This window comes from Temnothorax nylanderi, unplaced genomic scaffold, assembly GCF_030848795.1.
Source record: "Temnothorax nylanderi isolate EJ_2023f unplaced genomic scaffold, tnyl_v1.0 TNYL_tig0217_pilon, whole genome shotgun sequence".
In the NCBI taxonomy this organism is placed as follows: domain Eukaryota; kingdom Metazoa; phylum Arthropoda; class Insecta; order Hymenoptera; family Formicidae; genus Temnothorax; species Temnothorax nylanderi.
Genome location: NW_027249279.1, coordinates 239,948 through 261,205, shown reverse-complemented (window position 1 = coordinate 261,205; position 21,258 = coordinate 239,948). Strand labels below are relative to the sequence as shown.

General features: G+C 41.7%; 2 protein-coding genes across 2 annotated transcripts; both read left to right on the top strand.

The window, feature by feature from the left end:
• The first annotated feature begins 430 nt into the window (after positions 1-430).
• Positions 431-5,291, top strand: LOC139779273 (uncharacterized). Its single transcript, XM_071717577.1, has 3 exons — positions 431-588; positions 1,111-2,380; positions 4,192-5,291. The coding sequence occupies exons 1-2, from the start codon at positions 465-467 to the stop codon at positions 2,373-2,375; spliced, it is 1,389 nt and encodes a 462-aa protein (XP_071573678.1). The 5' UTR covers positions 431-464; the 3' UTR covers positions 2,376-2,380; positions 4,192-5,291.
• Positions 3,299-5,080, top strand: LOC139779271 (uncharacterized). Its single transcript, XM_071717575.1, has 4 exons — positions 3,299-3,699; positions 3,766-3,982; positions 4,192-4,834; positions 5,022-5,080. Exons 1-4 carry the CDS (start codon positions 3,299-3,301, stop codon positions 5,078-5,080), a joined length of 1,320 nt encoding a protein of 439 aa, XP_071573676.1.
• Positions 5,292-21,258: the final 15,967 nt, after the last annotated feature.

Sequence of the window (21,258 nt, the reverse complement as noted above, 5' to 3'; positions counted from 1 at the left end):
CATAGCGAGATATCACCATCAATACCATACTCAGCTATATTGCGTAAATAAGCTAGAATACGACACGCACTCGTACTCCGTATGCGTATTCTTATTTACGCATAAATAAGGTGCCTTTTCACGAGCCGCTGAAACTGATTGTTTGAGCGACAAAAATGATCACGTGACAACTTTTGTCGCTGAACTAAACAGCGATAATTTTTGTACATGAAAAGGGTAGCAGGGCGACAGAATTGAAAGTTGAGAGACAGATTTTGCGTCGTTTGTGTAATCAGTTAAAAACAAATTGTATATCGCGCCTCTTCCTCGAGATCAAATTGTAGTACCTTCTACTATCTACCGATGTCGCCACAATATTCCAAGTATAAAACTTTCGTACGTTGTCTATCCTGGTAGGCGTGTCGCTCATTCTTCTTCTTTGTGCCGAACACGTCACACGAGAAAAAATTATCAGCAAGAGAATAATGTCGAACAAAAGGAAGAGACATTCAGTAAGAGATGAAGACAAGGAGAATGAGTTGAGGAAAGAAATTAAGCGATTAAAGAAAAGAATTGATCGTCAAAAGAAAAATAAATCAAGTTGTTGTGGTAAGTTAAAACACACTTAACCTAATTTTAGGGCGGTGTCGCCGACCGGCTCGCAAGCCGTGGCGGCAATAACGACACCTCAGCGAGCCGAGTTTTCTCACTCACTCGTTTTTCGGCACGCGGAAACGAGACGGACACGTGCCTCGCTCTCTCGTAAATGCTCTCCTAATCGGAAGCACACGAGACCGGCTCGCAAGCCGGCGATCGAGCGTACACAGCGGAAGAGCTGTTGCATATTATTACGCCGAACAAATGTTGTCAAAATTATGTGCCAAGTTGCGGTCAGGTCGGTCCAACCGACATCTGACAATGCTAACGTTACACATAACCTTACCGTGTCGGTCCAACCGACATCGGTATAGAAATCCACGTACGGTCCGACCGTATTTGACAACTGTCGACATGCATAACCTATCAAGTCGGTCTAACTGGCATTGATAGAAATAATAATTCGTTCACAGCTCAACTGTGCAAAAGTCTGACATACCTAAGTGTATTTACGATCTGATTTTGATATAACAGGTTATCAAAGAGGTGATGAACACGGACATCGATCGTATCCGGATTATCATGATGATAGGCGCTATCGTGAGGAACGTTCTAGCAGACATGGCGATAGAAGAGTCCATTATAATACCTATGGTTATTATTATGACCGACGGGGACGATATTCAGGTCGCAGCGCCAGTCGTGAACGACGTTCAAGTCAAGAACGTACTAGAAGCCCTAGTCAGACGCAAGATGATAATCGTAGTGATTCACACCAAGATCGTGGATCACGAGGAAGTTCGGTCTCGAATAACAGTTCCATTGTATCCTTAAGACACAGAGGAAGATCTCAGAGCTCAGAAGACGTTGATCCAAAAGATACAACGCCAACCAGCGACGCTGGCGAACAGAACCAAGTGGCGCTGACAGATCAGACGGTTCAATCTGGCCAGGTCGCTCAGAAAGATACACTTGCTCAAGGACTGAATCAATCGGAGGAGAAATCCTCATCAGCAGGTATACAAAAAGAACCAGACCTTGACCCCGAGATCCTTCAGGCGATAGGAGAAAGGGTTCATCCGGATAGGAAGCTAGCGCCTGCCATACACACAAAGTTCGTGGCCGGAATAGAGGAAGTAATCAAAAAAGGTCTGCCTGCGGACAAAAAGAAAGGGTTGCTCGAAAAATTTCCGTCACCCGAGAACTGTCTAATGATGGATCCTCCCAAGTTGAATCCAGAAATAAAAGCTTGCCTTCAGGAAACCATAACAAAAAGAGACAGTCGAATCGTGGAGAAGCAGGCGAGGATAACGACTAGTCTAGCGGGTCTGTTGGATGTACTTATTAAAATCACGAGTCTCAGAAGCGAAGAGAAGCTACCAACCAAGGAATTGACAGAATCCTTGTGGGGAGTTCTACAACTCATGGCAGATCTTCAACATGTAGAATCCAGCGTTCGTCGGAGCCTTATTGTAAAGAATATTAAAGCATCAATGAAGGAGACGCTTAACGCAACCACCGTCGATGAATGGCTTTTCGGAGAAAAGTTGGAAGAAAAAGTAAAAGCCGCAAAAACTCTTGAAAATTCGAGCAAGAATTTAAAGCTTAACACTCAGCAGAACCAGACGAATCGATCAAAAAACTCGAAACGCCCGCTCCGTCGTCAACCGTCCAAATGGACGCGCAACTCGACGTCGGGCGGGCGGAGGCCTTACCAGTCGTACCAGAAGCAGAAACAGTCCAACCAGCGATCAACACAACAGAAGGACAGTCAGTCAGCATCGAAGACGCAAGAGTAACGACTGTAAGTGGATTAGCAGGTAGACTCAGGCATTTTCAGTCACACTGGTCGGACATCACGTCTGATAAGCTAATCCTGAGCTGGATTAAAGGGTACAAAATACCATTTGTATCCAAGGTATCACAAGCTGTCCCACCTGTAGAACCTAAGTGGTCACTGCAGGAAAGTACTGCAATTCGGGAACAGTTAAACGAGCTGCTTAAAAAAGGAGCTATTCGTCAAGTAACTCCATCTAAAGGACAATTTATTTCAAAAATCTTCCTAGTTCCAAAACCAGATGGATCATATCGGTTAATCTTAAATTTGAAAAATCTCAACAAATTCATTGATACGGAACATTTTAAATTAGAGGATGATAAAATTGTTAGACGGTTATTAACTCCCAACTGTTACATGGCATCAATCGACCTTCAAGACGCCTATTATCTCATTTCAATTAGAAAGTCAGATCGAAAATTCTTAAGATTTAGATTTCAAGGAAGGTTGTTTGAATTTACTTGTTTGCCATTTGGATTAAGCACGGCTCCATATACATTCACTAAGATCATGAAACCAGTTATCTCATATTTAAGGAGCTTAGGTTATACATTAGTTATATACTTGGACGACATTTTGTTTATTGAGAAGTCTAAAATCAAATGTCTGGAAAGCGTACAGGTTACTGTTAGGTTACTCAAAAAATTAGGATTTTTAATTAATGATCGAAAAAGCCATAAGGTTCCGTCAACTAGGTGCAAATTCCTTGGAAACATCTACGACTCGGAAGAAATGGTAGTAGAGCTTCCAATAGAAAAACAGGAGAAAGTAAGATCAAAAATCGATAAATTCAGAGTCATGAAACAATGTAAAATAAGAGACTTTGCTTCTTTTGTTGGAACCTTGGGCTCGTGTTGTTTAACTTTAAAGTACGGGAGAGTCTACATGAGATCCTTCGAACGAGAACGATTCTTGGCGCTTGAACGTAACAATGATGATTTTGAGGCTATCATGAGATTATCGTCTGAGTTGGAGGAGGATTTTGATTGGTGGAGTAACCATATAAATCAGGCAAAGAATCAAATAAAGAGATTCGACCCAGCAGTTGAAATCTTTTCAGATGCGTCCTCTTCAAGCTGGGGAGCATATTGTAACGATCATAGAGTCAATGGTTTCTGGAATGAGGAGGAACGAGATCAGCATATTAATTATCTGGAATTATTGGCCGCGTGGTTTGGTTTGAAATGCTTCGCTAAAGAGTTAAGAGATTGTGATGTTTTATTGAGAATAGACAACACCACAGCCATTGCTTATATTAACAAAAGAGGAGGTGTTAGATTTCCAAAGTTAGCAAAAATTGCAAAAAAAATCTGGCAGTGGTGCGAAAATAGAAATTTATGGATTTTCGCTAGCTACATAGCCTCTAAGGATAACGTTGAGGCAGATATTGAGTCTCGAAGGCTAGAGCCCGAGACAGAATTTGCGTTAGCACAATCAGCCTTCTGCCAGATAGTCTCAAAGTTTGGAAATCCAGAAATTGATATTTTCGCTACCAGAACGAACACGAAGTGTAAGAAATACATCTCGTGGAAAAAGGATCCTGGGTCAATCGAAATTGACGCCTTTACTGTCAGCTGGAAAAAATATTTTTTCTATGCCTTTCCCCCCTTTTCAATTGTTTTACGTACTCTTGAAAAAATTAGATTCGAAAGAAGTAGAGGGATTCTAGTAGTCCCGCGTTGGCCAGCTCAGGCTTGGTTTCCAGTGTACATGTCCATGCTTGAGTCATCACCAATTTATTTCAAACCTGATGTTAATTTGTTACAATTCTCGAACAGAGAACCTCATCCCCTTTGGTCGAGGATTACCCTGGTTGCAGGAATTATATCAGGAGAGCACTCCAATTGAACGAGACACCGACAGAGTCTACAGATATTATTATAGCGTCACTTAGTGAATCATCGCTGAAGCAATACAATACTGGATTGATGAAGTGGTGGAGATTCTGCGGCGTCAATCAGTCTGACCCTTATCAGATTACAGTAACCATGGTCTTGAGGTTTTTGACCGTACAATATAAAAATGGTGCTTCATACGGAACCTTAAATTGTTTCCGATCAGCTATCGGGAAGATCCATGGGTCCAGTCTTGCAGATGACTCCAGAATCAAAGGTTTTTTCAGAGGTGTAGCTAAGTTGAAGCCTCCTAGGGCCAAATATGATTGTACCTGGGATCCGAAGATAGTCTTAGAGTATCTAGGTAAACTAAACTCAAATGATGATCTTACACTTGATGAATTGTCAAAAAAGTTAGTCACATTACTGGCTCTGGTCACAGGCCATCGTATGCAAACGTTGACCTTGATAGATATAAGGAATATTATGCAAAATGAGGATAAATACGAAATTAAGATTCCAGAGAATATAAAGACTTCGAGACCCGGGAAAGTTCAACCAAATCTCATAATACCGTTTTTTGAAGGTAACTCGTCAATATGTCCAGCGACCGCATTGACTACTTATTTGAAAAGAACTAAAGCTCTTCGAGGTGGAGAGAATAAACTCTTTGTTGCAATAAAAAAGCCTCACAAAGCGGTAGGAAGTCAAACTCTTAGTCGATGGATAAAATCTGTCTTAAATAATAGCGGGTTAGATACTTCTAAGTTCAGTGCTTATAGCACAAGGCATGCATCAACGTCTGCGGCTGAGCGCAGTGGCATTAATGTAGATTTAATTCTAAAAACTGCCGGATGGACTAAAAAATCTAAGACTTTTGCCAGGTTTTATAACCGTCCAGTTATTCCAGACAATAGGTCATATGCGTTAGCAATTCTGAACAAAAAAAAAAAAAAAAACAAAAACAAGTTAGATAAGTAAATATTAATACTAATGTTACTAATGGCAATATCATAATACTAATAAGAAAGTATGTACACGTATCTTTAAATAGACGAATGTTGCTGATAAATATTTTGGGCGTGAAATCAGTGCTGTAAAAAACTTTGAACAGCTACAATTTGATCTCGAGGAAGAGGCGCGATATACAATTGAATGATTAAACGAACTTACCTGTAAGTGAAGTTCTATCATAATTGTATGAAGCGCCTCTTCCGAAGAGATCAATCCCTCCCAGTACAAATACTCCCTAATTCTCAGCATATAAATCCGAGAATTTTTCCCAAAAAGAAAGCACTTTAAATACGAATGAGCGACACGCCTACCAGGATAGACAACGTACGAAAGTTTTATACTTGGAATATTGTGGCGACATCGGTAGATAGTAGAAGGTACTACAATTTGATCTCTTCGGAAGAGGCGCTTCATACAATTATGATAGAACTTCACTTACAGGTAAGTTCGTTTAATCATTCAATTTTGCATTATTTGTGTAACCAGTTATATTAACTTGTATATTACGCGATGGCTTCTAGAAAACAAAAATATCACAATTGGCTACTAAATTGTAATCGTATGATTCAAGAAAGTGAAATAAAATATAACAATGATATTATTTTTGCCATTACTTTGCTGTTGACAAATCAAACTCAAAAAAGATATTATTCTAAAAAAAAGTTTTGGGTTGCACCGCTGTTTTAAAATCGCAACGAGCATGGTTTTTATAAAGCTACCTTACCATATATAAGATTAGAAAGTGCAAGATTTATTAATTATTTTCGCATGTCATCAACACAATTGGAAGATTTGTTACAAATTGTTGCACTAAAACTCCAGAAGCAGACATTTATGAGAGAGCCTGTCAGTGCTGAAGAACGTTTGTGTTTAACTTTAAGGTTTGTTTTATTACATTTTTTAAATAAACAAAAAATATAAAAGCGACATATAGACAACTGGATTATATGGATAATTTAAAATTTATTACTAACACACTATTGTCTTTCACATATAGATATTTGGCTTCTGGCGACTCAATGATATCGATGTCATATCAATATTTATTAGGATATACAACAATATGCAACATCATATCTGAAACATGTGAAATACTTTGGAATATGTTGTGTCCAGTTGTTTGAAAGTAAGGTAAAATATTCAAAGATAAAGTAGGACGCTTAAAGAGATTGTGTATTCGTCGATAACATAGATCGCAAAAGTTGGTAAGGATGGCGACAGTGGTAGCGACCGCTACTACTTCATACGAGTTAGTGTATTACTACGCTTCTTCTTCTTCTTCTTTTTTTATGGCCTTCGAGCTGTACAGCTCCAAAGATGGCCAGGGCGAACCACTCGTCGTAGAAACCGCAGGCGGCTTGTCCAGTCAATGTCGCAGGCCACGAATGGCCCAGCTTCAAGAAGGTAAATCGGACGGCGGTCGCCGCGCGTGACGACACGCAAGTCCGGCACAAACGTAGCGTCACGGCCCCCACTCCCTGCGCGGGAAGGAGGTTAAGGTTGAAGGTTCATAGATTTACAAGCAGCAAGAAGGAGGCGAATGAATCGATGGGTAGGATTACATAAGAAAGGAAGAATGTCACTAGAGTGAGGAATAATTTCCTCCATGTATTTAACTAAGCGCGAGGCTTTATCGGAGTACAGAGAGCAATTAAAAATGACGTGGTTCATATCTTGTTTGGGATTGCCGCAAGGGCATGCACCGGAGTCTATTATATTTTTTCTGGCTAGGTTGTGGTTTAGGTTGTCGTGTCCACTGCGCAGTCTATTGATTAAGACTATTTCTTTACGCTTGAATGGTTTTTTATGAAACCAAGGACGATCTTTACCTGTGTGAAAGTTGTTATAAAAATAGATGCCTTTGTAAGAGCCGCAACAGCGTAAGTATTCACTAACCCGTTTACGGAGGGTTTCCCTAGCAACTGAATAGAAATCAGGGTGCGGAATTCTAAAATCAGGAACGTAGCCTCTTCTCGAGGCAGTTTTAGCAGTTTTGTCTGCGATTTCGTTACCGGAGATACCCCGGTGGGCTGGAATCCAAATTAGGCGAAGGCTGGTGCCTTTGGTCGAAAGTTGATATGCCTTTTCCTTAATCCAAGGGATAATGTAATTTTGCTGGTTTGCCGCGTTCGAGCAAACGTTCTCCAACACGCTTTTGGAGTCTGAAAAAATTACGACTTTTTCAAAGTCTTGCTGCCAGATGATGATGAGCGCCTGGAGGATGGCCCAAGCCTCAGCGGAGAAAATAGTGGTCTCCATTGGCAGTTTGTGCATGACCTGAATCTTTAATTCCGGCGAATATATACCCGCGCCGACAAATCCCGAATCATCCTTTGAGCCGTCCGTGTAAAACGTGATGGCGTCCCTTCTAAAATCTTTCGTGCATTCCAGGAAGAGAGAATTCACATTTTTTATGTCCGGATGAAAAAGCAAAGGTGTATATTGAATATTGTGGATCAGTGATGGAAAACTGTGGCTGAACACCGGCAGAGATACGGTTTGATGAATTTTACCTGTCATGCCGATGATGGCATGGAAGTACCTGAACGAGGGGATGATCTTGCAAGCCTTCTCGCGGTTGCGAGGAGATCTGGTGAGCGGGATCAGCTCATCCAAACCGATGGTAACCGGGCTGAACTCTTGTGCAATATTCTTGAGGACCAGTTTAGCAGTCAGGTAATTAAATCTGTAGTGCAGTGGAGGCTCCTTGGCCTCATCTAATAAGACGTTAATCGGCGTGGATTGCCGATAACCGTAAGCAGTGCGGATAGCTTTATATTGTATCTTTTGGAGTTTTTCAAATATGGTCAGGTTACCAGACAATTGAAAGATTTGACAACCGTAATCTATATTGCTCCTAATGATGCCTTTGTATACCATCATAAGATGTTGGGGATGGGCTCCCCACCAAACCCCGGCCAGAGCAGACATGATGTTGAGAGCTTTCCTGCATTTGGTTATGACATGAGTGAAATGTGGTTTGCCGTTTAATTTGGAGTCGATGAATATGCCCAGAAATTTTACTATTTCACTATAGTTGATTGAGTCACCGTTGATAACAATGTCAGGAATAAAGAGAGGTAAGGTCCTTTTACGTGAAAATACCATTGCTTGAGATTTGGCCGACGAGAGCGAAAGTCCTTTGCTCGAGAGGAAGGCTGAGATTTTCTGTATTGACTCGTTAATGGCCTGTATGGCCTTGTCAGGATTTTTATCAGTTGAGTAGATAACGATGTCATCGGCGTACAATAATATTTTGCAGTTAGGGTTGATCAACCGGACGATATCTCTGAGGTAGATGTTAAAGAGCGTCGGGCTCAGAATCGATCCCTGGGGTGTTCCCTTTCTTGCGTGAAAAGGACCAGTCTTGGCGCCGTTCTGGACGTAAAAGATAGTCCTGCTCCCAGTCAGGTTGAGGGTGAACTTGCGGAAGCGAGCTGGAACTCCTTCATTGTAGAGATCTCGGATTAATATGTGAGGAAGAACGTTGTCGAAAGCGCCGTCGATGTCCAGGAAAGCGGCCGCCGTGTAAGCTCCCCTAAGGAAGCCCGCCTTGATGTCATTAGTTAAGGCTATGACGCTATCCAAGCATGATCTAGCATTCCTGAATCCAAGCTGAGCATCGGAGAGCAGGTCGTTGTGCTCAAGGTGCCACCTTAATCGGTTATAGAGGCACTTTTCCAGAATTTTAAGGACACAGGAAATGAGCGAGATTGGCCTTACTCCTTTGCCGCCAGGCTTAGGTATAAATATTAGGAGCGATGTGTACCAGTCTTCCGGAAAGGATCCACTGGATAATAAACCGTTGAAGACGACACGAAACTTTTCCCAAAGGAACTCAGGGAATGCTGCAAGGACATTGTAGTCTAATTGATCTAGACCTGGTGCTGACTTCTTTTTTGCAGATTTTAGAGCTGTATGGATTTCCTCGCTTGTGATCGGCTCGTCCAGCCAGGCGGCGATTCGCTCTGCATTGCGGGAATCCTCCTCCAGCATTTCCTCCAGCGAAGGGTCCCTGAACGAACATGAGGGGGGACATAGCTTTGTCATCGCAGCCTCAGTCAATCTCTCCTCCTCGACAATATCACAGTTGGGACGAGTAGCTTGGTTCTGGTTTTTGAAGGACTTGACGAATCTCCATACTTGTTGGATGGGGGTTTTGGCATTGAATGTGGCGCAGAGGTCTTTCCATCCGCGGGTTTTTTCCCGTTTAAGAGTGCGTCTTGCAACCGCAACAGAACGTTGATATTTCAACAAATTTTCTAGTGTGTAATGCTTCTTGAAATTTTTGGCGGCGATTTTGCGATCGTTAACTGCCGTCTCGCACGCGTCATTCCACCATGGAGCCGGAAATTTCTTGCGTTTAGCAGAGAAGCTGGAAGGAGAAGTGTTCTTCTTTTGGAGAGCGGACGCAATACAAGTTTTGATAATGGATATCAGTTGAGAGTATGCGTATGGTGCATCGCTAACATCAACATCCTCTACACTCAGTCTCTCCTGATTCAGAAGCATGGTTAGATCCGCAAGTGAGTCCTTGTTAAATTTGAGTTTATGGACAAATTTAAGTTTAGGAGTGATCGGGCTGTTTATACAGATGATAATGGGAAGGTGGTCGCTGCCTCCCAAATCTCTATTATGCTCGTGATCATAAATACAGACGGCCGCCAGGTTGGCGGAGACGATCGACAGATCGATAACCGAGTTGATGTTATTAAATAGGTTGTAATAAGTAGGGGTTCCGTCGTTCAGGATAGTCAGGTTGTAATCAGCGATGGCGGTCGCAATAGTTTCGCCGATTGCGTCCGTTCTCTTATCCAGCCAGTCCGGGTGGTGGGCATTGAAGTCACCCAGAAAGATGGCAAATTTGTATTGTTGGGCATGATTGAAGAGGTTATTGAAAAAGGAAGCCGGGGTATCCTGTCCAGTATGACGGTATATATTACATACGAATAGTTCCTGATTTAAGAAGGGCACTGTAAACGCAATCAATTCTACCGAGGGATCAGCAAGATCCGTCAGATCGCACAGAGAATATGCATAACAGTTTCTAAGAAAGGTGCAGACTCCTCTAGAGCCAGCCGCGTCCGCATCAAGCCTAATCGCATTAAAACCCTTAAGATCAAAGGGTTTGTCAGTAACTAATAGGGATTCCTGAAGACAAATTATGTCGTACTTGTGGGCTATGGCCCTAATCTCGGGTAACTTATTGCGTATGCCTCTGCAATTCCATTGCAGTATCTTGGTAGGACCTGCAAGAGGCTGATTGGAAGTAATCTTATTACCTGCGAAGATGATTGGTAGGATTCACATCAATAGTTGGGGAGGGAGCGGAGTCAGGGGGGGAGGAAGAGGACAAGCCGTAAGATCCTCCTGTGGGGAGATTCATAGAAAAGGGACTGAGGTAAGTCAGCGCATAACTGAGTTCATTTATGATGTTATATAGATAACAGAACATTTCCTGTTGGTTGTACGGAGGAGGGAGGGTTTCTGGGGAAAACGTGTCTGGGTTAGAGGTGTCAATATTGTTATCAGAGGGTGTTTCGGGAGCAGTATCCTTATCCGAAACTGGGGGTAAGTTAGGATTTTCTTCATTGGATCTGCCGTTCGGAAAGATCAGCTCGTTCCGGTGTACAAGAGGGAAAGAAAAGCTTGATCTGTTGTGGTTTTTGGAGATACTAGGAAGATTGGGCGAGAAATTAACGCGTCGCAGGGAGGAGGAACTCGAATGGAGAGTCGAGCTGCGGGGTTTTGATAGCACACTAGAATAAGAGGCGGGGCTGTTGCAGTCTTGGAGGTTCTGCAGCGCTGCGAAACTGTTGTAAGAGGAGAAGGAGGGGGACAGGGGGGGGGGAGGAGTATGAGAAGGAAGGGGAGGGGGGGTTTGAGCTGCGTTTGGGAGAAGGGAGGTTGGGGAAGTTAACAAAGTCAAATCTTGAATCTGAGCTGTTATCGGAAAATTTGGAAGCATCGTTAATCTTTTTTTTTTGCTTCAAACAGAGGCAAGTTTTTAGTGGCAGCAAGAGCATATGCCTTTTGGAGTTGGACAATTATGGGGCATTCAAATGATTTGGCGAGGTGAGGCCCGCCGCAATTTATGCATTTATTTTGTGCAGGTTTATCGGGACATTCTATGTCGGAATCGTGTTTATCTTTTCCACAAAAGATGCATCTAGGCTTGCTCTTGCAGGACTTACCAATATGGCCTGCCCGGTAGCAGGTGAAGCAAATTTTTACCTTGGGAACGAATGGAGAGACCGGATGTCTTACCTTAAATATAGCAACCGATCCCGGGAGGACTTGACCGGCAAACTTGACGCAGACCGTGCGCGAGGGTTCATATTTAAAAGAATTGCCGTCTTTGACACGACGGTTAAGTCTATGAGCTTCAACGGCTTTAGGATTAGATTCAATCACGCCGAGCAAGTCCTCGATCGAGATTGATTGAGGAATATCCCTTATGATACCGGTTCGGACGTTTCTATATGAGGGGATAAACGCTTTGAGGTTATATTTGACCAACGATTGATCGTCGATGAGTCTATTGGCAGCCTCGGCATTCGTGAAAGTGGCCTGAACGTGGCCTTTACCGACCTTCTTAATCTCTAGTAATCCGGTTTTGACAATCTGCATCACGATGCGACCGATTAAGAGAGGATGCGTATTTATAGGCTTGGGGGTATCGGATTCCGAATCCGGATCATTACTAATTGCGCGTATGTGAACGATGTATGGTTTTAGGTCGACTGACGTATAGCGAGAGTTAATTAACTTACGGGCCGCCGAGGGCGAGGCCGAACTTGAATTCGATTTATTGTCTGAAGCATTGTCTTCGCTGTTACCTTTTGATGAGGATCTGCTGTTCTTACTTGCACGGGAGTCGTGAGTGCTGCTTGCAGCTCGCTTCCTTTTCACATCGACGGAAGAATCATTCGGTATTTGACCGGAAGAGGACTGCGCAGTAGACACAGGGGTTATGCTATCGTTACAATCTCGGGCAGCGAGATTCATATCTGACGAAATCGTCGGTGGGATAAAGTCTAAATTATTGGGTGAATCCGAGAGTGAGATATCGACATCCATGTCGTTGGATATTGCGGAATTATTAATAGCCGCTTCGAATTTCTCATGGACAGGAAGGGGGATAGAGGCATTAATGGCGGTATGCGAACGCGTGCGCGAGCCCGAGCGCGAGCGCGACGGATCTGACGCAGAACGTGAGCGATTACACGAAGTTGGATGATCGCGAGAACGGTGATAATTATTGGAAGAATCACGATCGTAAGGCGAGGAAGTACGGGGAGGTAGCGGCGGATTCCCTCCCCCCTCGTTAACGCAAGAGGCCGTAGCCTCTTGCATGTTGTTACCGTGCACGATAATTTGGTTCCTTAGATTCGCGCGCGTAAGATTAATGGAGAGTGCTGACGAATATTCGTCAGCAATGCACGATAAGAGACGGCGAGAAATCGTCCGTCACACGCGGGAGACACTCACACCGCGATAAAAGATTCACTGCGACGAAATTACAGCCGAGCTGAGAAACCGCACACGTCCGTTCACGACCGTGGCCAGCGCGCCAATCCCTGTATTACTACGCGTTAGAGTCCTATATTATAAGAGAAGCGCCAACTTTACTCCCACCACACCCGCCACCCGCCATCTTGTTCCCAACTCGTCCTCCTGTAGCTCATGTCATGTTTGTTATGGCTAGGTTATGGCGGCTCTGCGTTGAAATTGGAGTAACGTTTACATAGGCTGTGTTTTCTTTTAATAATGTTGCGTCTTTTCGTTTTTATTGTAATGCGAACTTCGAAAACGGTAAAGTGTATGTGTGAAATGAAATAAATTTATGGTCAACACTCCTCTGTAATTATTTAAATCAGCAGATCAGTCCTGGAATTTTTGGTTTAGGAAAGGAGCAGGAGAAAATCACAATATTTTTCTTCAGTCAATTTATAGAGTATATTGCTTACATATCACCGTAGAATACTTAGCACAGCATAAATATACAGTATACAGCCAATAGAAATCAAACTTTGTACTAGAGTAAAGTATGCCTTTCAACTAAAAGCATCCAACCAACTAAGAAAATACATAAATACATTTGAATGAGACACAAAAACAAGTAAAAAAACGTTCAACATGTGTTCAGTCATACAGATATACATAAAATTAACTTATAAAATAAAAAATAACTCATAAAAATAACTTATTCATTGCAGTTTGGCAGGCAGAGGAGCCAACTTATTGCACAGCCGCATGCATGGCCATTGTCTTACTGCTGAAACAATACTCTTTAACTAGAGCAGCTCGATCAGCATTCTCCTTCAAAGTGCACATTTTCAAACGCATAGTGTAGAATCGATACAGAATTTTCTTTGTGATATCATGGCATGAGGGAATGTTGGTGCCCTCCCACACATACTGCAGTTGTTCAGCCATAAATTTGGCTATATCATAATTTTCCACATTAATGAGGAGATTTCTTGTTTCTCTAAATGATACTTCAGCCTTCATTATAGCACGGAAACATTCGTCAGATACAGAATACAGGGCATTCTCAGTGTACTTCCGGAGCTCAACAACATGACCATGAGGATGGCAACCATCACCCTCCCACAGGACAGACTGAAAGCAAGCATCACAAACCGTCATATTCATTTTTTTTATGCTGTGAATGACCGTGCCAGCCACATCATATATAACAGGCCATTCCCAATCATCAATAAGATGCATGTGTTCATCAGACAGCAAAGGGACGTGAATACTTGAAACCTCCATGAGCCCATTGACTTCCTGGGTAGAGAGTCTTGTAGCAGCCATTTTTTTAGAGAAAGCTAAAAAATCTTTTCTCACTCGTTCTTCCTCTTCCTCTGACAAATCAAAGTCATAGTTAGAATTTTTTATTTGCTGACACAGTTGAGTAAGAGTTATAACCTTAAGATTATCTTTTAAGTTCAGGGCATTTGGAGTTGGGAGGCGGAATCTCAAAAGTGAGAAGAGATTCTCAAGGCAATCTTGAGTGAATCTCCCAGTCAAAAGAAAAATGTAGCCCCGTTTCTTTAAGAAGTAATCTTGAAGCAGAAGTATTGCTGTACTTGCCATCACAACAGCAGCTTGGACGGGCTTCCATCTACCCAACTCATCGACTTTCATGTGTTGAAACACATATGCAGTTCTCCTGATGTGATCTAAAGCTGCCTGGTATGCCTCATGGTTCTTTAAGTTAAGGGCCAACTTCTTTCCACGGTTTGTCATTAAATCAAACCAACGGTTGACCAACCCGACCCAATATGCTGTTGTCCTGTAAGTTTCCTCTTCTTTATGTAAAGAAAGAAGGGTAAGACCAACTTCAGTCCGTCTGCAGAACACTGCTCTACTCGTACTTGTCTTCATTTTGGCAAAATTGTTGGTGCAGTGAAGGTTCTTCTCTTTCAGTCTGAAGGCAATTTTGAGCTCAAACTGCTTCTCGTAGCCCATTAAATCATCAAGGTGAGCAATGTTTACTTCATCCGTTACAAGATTTTCACTATTAACAATGTCCAGGGAGAGTGAGATAACATTGTTGGCGTTCAGCATAGTGGCAATATTTTTGAAGGCATGAACTGGGTCAGGCATGAATATCAGCTCATCTCCAGACCTCTCAGGATGTGGTATGTTGACTTTGACCTCGCTTCTGGTACACTTTACACCAAATGCCTTCCACATACCTCTATTGTCGGAACCCATATCACTTATAACACAGCAAACCCTCAGCCCAATACCTTCTGCCTTTTTCAGAATTTGCAGAACTATTGATTGCATAGCTTTTCCTGTTGCATTTTCCACCTCAAGCAATTCTTCATCTACTTTACGTGTAAAGTAATATGCAACTGGAAATTTCCAGCGGAGGGAACAACCTGCAAGCATGAACACTAATGCTTTTCTAGCAAGCCCAGAATGGGTAGGAAAAGTGCATTTGCCAATTATTTTCTTCAGTCTTGTATCATACACCTCACCTTCTTTAATCGCAATTTCATCCATAACTAGTATACAGTCCTTGTCAGGGTCTGGCATACATGGGACTTCACACTGCATCATGTCAAATACCTCATCTATAATACCACTATCAAATCTGCAGTTCTTAACTTCATTTTGCAAGGAGCGTATAGATGGGAATATCGGATAAGCTTTAACAAAGTCACTGTATGCACGAGTCCCCATTTTCATCTTATAGATTAAACCTTCACGAACAGATGCTGAGCTCCACTTCATACCTCGAGTACTTCTTCCAGTTAAACCCCTTATCTGATCCTTGCGCAACCTAGTCTGAAGAGCAATGTGACTATTTATATTCTTCTCTTGGCATCTTTTGAGATCCCTGTTTGCAATCTTCTGAAGTTTTTTCATATTCACGTATCTAATATACAGCTTAGAGTTGGCTGCCTGTAGAAGATTCAATTTTTGCTGCAACTTCTGAAAGGCTTCTTCTTTGCTGCGGATATTCTCTTTTAGCATTTCTATGTCACTTGCAGCATTAGGTTTGTCATGAACACCATTCAGAGTCTTTCCAGCATCACAACCAGCGTTTGCATCGCTTGCAAAGCTAGACACACTCGGACTCTCACAAGGAAAAAGAGATTCTGATTCCACACTTTCACATTGCGCAACAGGAGGAGGCGAGTTTCCACCACTATTCACAGCCAATGTATGATCACAGCATTCATTGCTATTTGTAAGGGGCATATCCCCACAACTCGCTGCACTCTCGTCATTACCTACACCAGAGTCACCACATATGATAGGAGTGGTATCCGATGGATCAGCTAAGGAACCCATACATTCATCCATACAAGTAATACTGACATTTCCGATATCTTGGAAAGTTTTATGTCTGAAACCAGAATATGGGTGGTCACCTCGTCCTATCCTCTGCTTAGAGTCACACAAAGGAGTGGAGGAGTAGAGGTGGTCCGAATGTGAAGCCTGATGCTTAGAAGGTCTGCGGGAAGTTTTATTCGGAATACTGTTCTCGTAGAAAGAAGTTGGGATAGCCGAGATGCGCAACTTTCGCGAACCGTCCACCCTTGGCATCTCCCACTGGTTCCCGTCAAAGTGAGTCTGTACATCAGAAATGCATAAGCCATATAAGACGTCTGAAAAAGGGCGATAATAGTTAATGGCCTTAAATGTCCACCCACCTCACACAGAGAACTCTTTGAGTGTGGATTCCAGTTAGGATTACATAGAACGCGGCGTATAACTCCGATCCATATTTCTCTTCGGTCTTTCTCCTTGGGGATAGAGAAGAGGGTAATTCCTTGCCCATCCCGATTTTTGCAGTTCGGGGCACAACAACGACGTACCATCTGCAGAATTCAGACATGTATAATATATTCATGAACTGCAGTGGCAAAGATATTTTGCCAAATTGACATTACGTTTAACCACTAATCGATTTTTCTCAATTTCAAACGTTAATGCAAAACACTTACAGTATATTAATTAAAGGATAGAAGAAATAAATCTTATATTATTTGTCAGGTTTCCTCACAAAAACAAATGTAGGAAACACTTCAATACTTACTTCTTTTGTAGAATTCTTCTGTCCGATTCTGTCATATCGCTCACTTAACACCGCAAATCTCCCGCTAGACCACAGTTTGAATCTCATGCTTGGGAACGACATGGCGGATCCCGGCGACCAATCAGAAAAGGCGGCACAGATCGCGCTTCTCTCTATATATAGGACTCTACTACGCGTGAGCGGCGCATGCCGCGTGGAAACCGGAAATCGAGACGGTTCGAGAGAGCGTAACAGCGCATGCGTTAGCAAGGCGTGCGTGCCAGCAACGAGGCGAGTCGCATTCGTGTCCGGTCCGTCCTACTAAGCACCTCGTAACGTGGTCGAGATTGTTCGCTAAGTTTATACGAGTCGCATTCGTGTTCGGCGGTTACATACAATAAACGATTGTATTTTACGGACGGATCGCTTTACATCTCAACGAGACTATTGGATTCGACACGCTTGATCAAGCGTCGAGAGAGAGAGATAGATATCATCGTCACTGCAACTACGTTGATGTTCGAGACGAAGGACGACGGCCATTATACTACGTCGATGTTCGAGACGAAGGACGACGGCCATTATACGTAACTTGAGAATGATCGTTCTATATCTATCAATCCGACGATATGGGACTATTGTGATTTGGTCGGACTGACCATCATTTTGAGAACATAATCTATACGATTTGGATGATTAAGGTAACATTTATCTTTTCTTCTCATATTGAGATCTGGGCATTCGGCCAAGTCAAAGATTGCTAGAATTGCGTCTAGCATGGGAAAAAGGACTCAAAATCCTTTCCCTCATTTCAGATTCACGAGTTAACAAGACATGTATTCGTCTTTAAAGAGTCAGGCCTACTATTATTATTTTCATGAGAAAGCATATTGATAAAGATACTGATCAGATTAACGTAATTTATTGTCATTATGGTGAGATTGCAATCCACATTATTATTCCTTGATTTATATACCGAATCATTTTACTGATCGAGTCAAAGTGTTTAACACTAAGTTTATGAAACATGTCAAATGAATCTGTGCTATTCTAACAATTATATGCGTGACAAATTAGAGATATTCCGTCTACGTTCATGTATGTTCCCAGATAGCAAAATGTTAGCAGAATGCGCGCAGATTGGCAGCAAAGGACCCCGCCATTATCATACGTATTTTGGGTTTCGGTGAAATTCGCTGAAACTTTGGAAATAAATAGTTTATGTGACGCTGATCAAAAGTAACAGTGGGCAATATTCATAAAAATCAACCGTTTAGACGCTATCATCGTCTAAAAGTCAAAATAAGGTGCTATTTCAGTACTATTGTTGGACAACAACAACAGCATCACCAGGCCTATTGTGCAACTAAAAGTACTTGAGTAACTGTGTGTGTGTGTGTGTGTGTGTGTGTGTGTGTGTGTCACGCAGAGATCAAGACCCCGCGGTTCGTCACTTCCACGGTATTTAATGACTCCAAACCCTCTCTGTCGTGTGTATGTGCGTGCGTGTTTGTGTGCCTGTGTATGTGTGTGTGTGTGTGTGTGTGTGTGTGTGTGTGTGTGTGCGTGTGTGTCACGCAGAGATCAGGACCCCGCGGTTCGTCACTTCCACGGTATTTAATGACTCCAAACCCTCTCTGTCGTGTGTGTGTGCGTGCGTGTTTGTGTGCCTGTGTATGTGTGTGTGTGTGTGTGTGTGTGCGTGTGTGTCACGCAGAGATCAGGACCCCGCGGTTCGTCACTTCCACGGTATTTAATGACTCCAAACCCTCTCTGTCGTGTGTGTGTGTGTGTGCGCGTACGTGTGTGTGTGTGTGTGTGTGTGTGTGCGTGCGTGCGTGCGTGCCTGATCTCTGCGTGACACACGCACACACACGCACACACACACACACACACACACGCACACACACACACACATACACAGGCACACAAACACGCACGCACACACACACGACAGAGCGGGTTTGGAGTCATTAAATACCGTGGAAGTGACGAACCGCGGGGTCCTGATCTCTGCGTGACACACACGCACACACACACACACACACACACATACACAGGCACACAAACACGCACGCACATACACACGACAGAGAGGGTTTGGAGTCATTAAATACCGTGGAAGTGACGAACCGCGGGGTCTTGATCTCTGCGTGACACACACACACACACACACACACACACACACACACACACACACACACACACACACACAGGCAGGCGCACACACACACACACACACACACACACACAGTTACTCAAGTACTTTTAGTTGCACAATAGGCCTGGTGATGCTGTTGTTGTTGTCCAACAATAGTACTGAAATAGCACCTTATTTTGACTTTTAGACGATGATAGCGTCTAAACGGTTGATTTTTATGAATATTGCCCACTGTTACTTTTGATCAGCGTCACATAAACTATTTATTTCCAAAGTTTCAGCGAATTTCACCGAAACCCAAAATACGTATGATAATGGCGGGGTCCTTTGATCAAAATCCCACACCAAAACCATAGCCATCTGTGTCCGCATTAAGCTCGTGTTCTGTCGACAGAGCCTGCTGACAGGCAATGTAAGCAGATTGCCAACAGAAACCGCGCAGAGCCTGCATACATAACCTGGCAGCAGATTTGCAGCAAAAACCGAGCAGCGCCTGCGCGCTCGACCTGAGAACAGATTGGCAGCAAAAACCGAGCAGACTTTGTCCATACCCATACAGCAAAAAATATTTTTTAGGAAAGATTAAAATAATTCACAAAAATATTTTTTAAATGTTTCTATGTCCGCCAGATTATGTCAAAAAAATCATTGCAGCAATTTTGGTTGAGCCTTGCGTTGTATTGCTGACAAAGATATGTCTCGCGGATGTCATGATTTTGCTTCGCAGGAAGCCTGCTTATATCAGCCCTCAACTGAAATTTACTTACGAGTTAGTCTTACCATTATGCGCCGCTTAGTGGCGTCGTTGCCAACTATCACGGAAAGATGCGCTACCATGCATCTTTTTTAATTAAGAATATTTCATAATATTTCAAAAATATTTGAAAGAAGATTATAAAGCCAATAATAAATAAATTTAAAATATTTTTTAAATATTTTGGAACGAGATTATAAAACAATAAATATGTAGATTTAAATTAATATTTCAAAAATATATTTCAAATATTTAAGAAAATATTGTCTGGGTAATAAAGAAGAACATTTTTATAAATATTTTTAAAAGATTCTTAAAATATTCTTAAAAATGTATACCACAGAAGGTTTTTAAATCATTTTTAAATATTCCTAAAACAATTTTAAAATGTTTCTTGCAATATTTTTACAGAAATATTCAAAAATATTTTTTGAAAACATTTTGTGCTGTATGGGTAATCAGCTGTTTAAATGTCATGCATTAGCTCTTTAAATGATTCCTGACCTATACTGTTAATTAAGCGTTTTTTTATGAGAAAGGAATGCAAATGTGAAATAATTTTAAAAATGGAAAATATATTATATATATTATAATACATGAAATACATATAAAACATTACAACTCAAGAGCTAATATTACAAAGTTTTAATGTATGTGTGTGTGTGTGTGTGTGTGTGTGTGTGTGTGTGTGTGTGTGTGTGTGTGTGTGTGTGTGTGTGTGTGTGTGTCAAGATGTCTAGCTTAGTAAAGGATACTATAAAAGATATTGTACTAGAAACCAATTAGTGGAGAATATAATAAAGAAAATTTTACTGATTTTTAAATAATATTCTTAATTAACTACCTCTCATTAATTGGTTGTTATTACAATTGTTCTCTATAATATCCTTTACTGACCTACATATACTGGAATAATTTAATTTTTTTCCTATCTTTTTATTATTTTGTTTTTAACAAGATAATCTGATTTATAACAATTATTTCTGGTCTGCTAAATTTCTTACCTGTAATATTTTAAATATGATAGTGTTCTACACCACACACATACACATTGAAACTAATGTATGTAATATAATTATATAGCGCCATTCTAATCTATATATATAAAGACAAATGTCCTGACTGACTGACTCATCAACGCCCAGCCCAAACCCCTGAACCTAGAAACATGAAATTCGGGTAGTGTATTCCTCTCATGACGTAAGCACCCACTAAGAAGGGATTTTTAGAAATTCGACTCCTAACGGGGTGAAAAGAGGTAAAATGTGTTTTCACGGATTCCTCGACGGGCAACGCCGGCGCCGGACAGATAGTAATGTATAATATTATTGAGTTGTAAAATATTCGTTTTATACATTTCATGTATTGTAGTATATAAATAAAATATATGTATATGTTCTATTTTTGAAATTATATATATACATATGTATATTTATTCCACATCTGTATTCTTTTCTCATAAAAAGAAACGTTTAAATATACAGTATAGATCAGGGATAATTTTTAATGATGAGCTATAATAATGCGCGTCACTTCAAC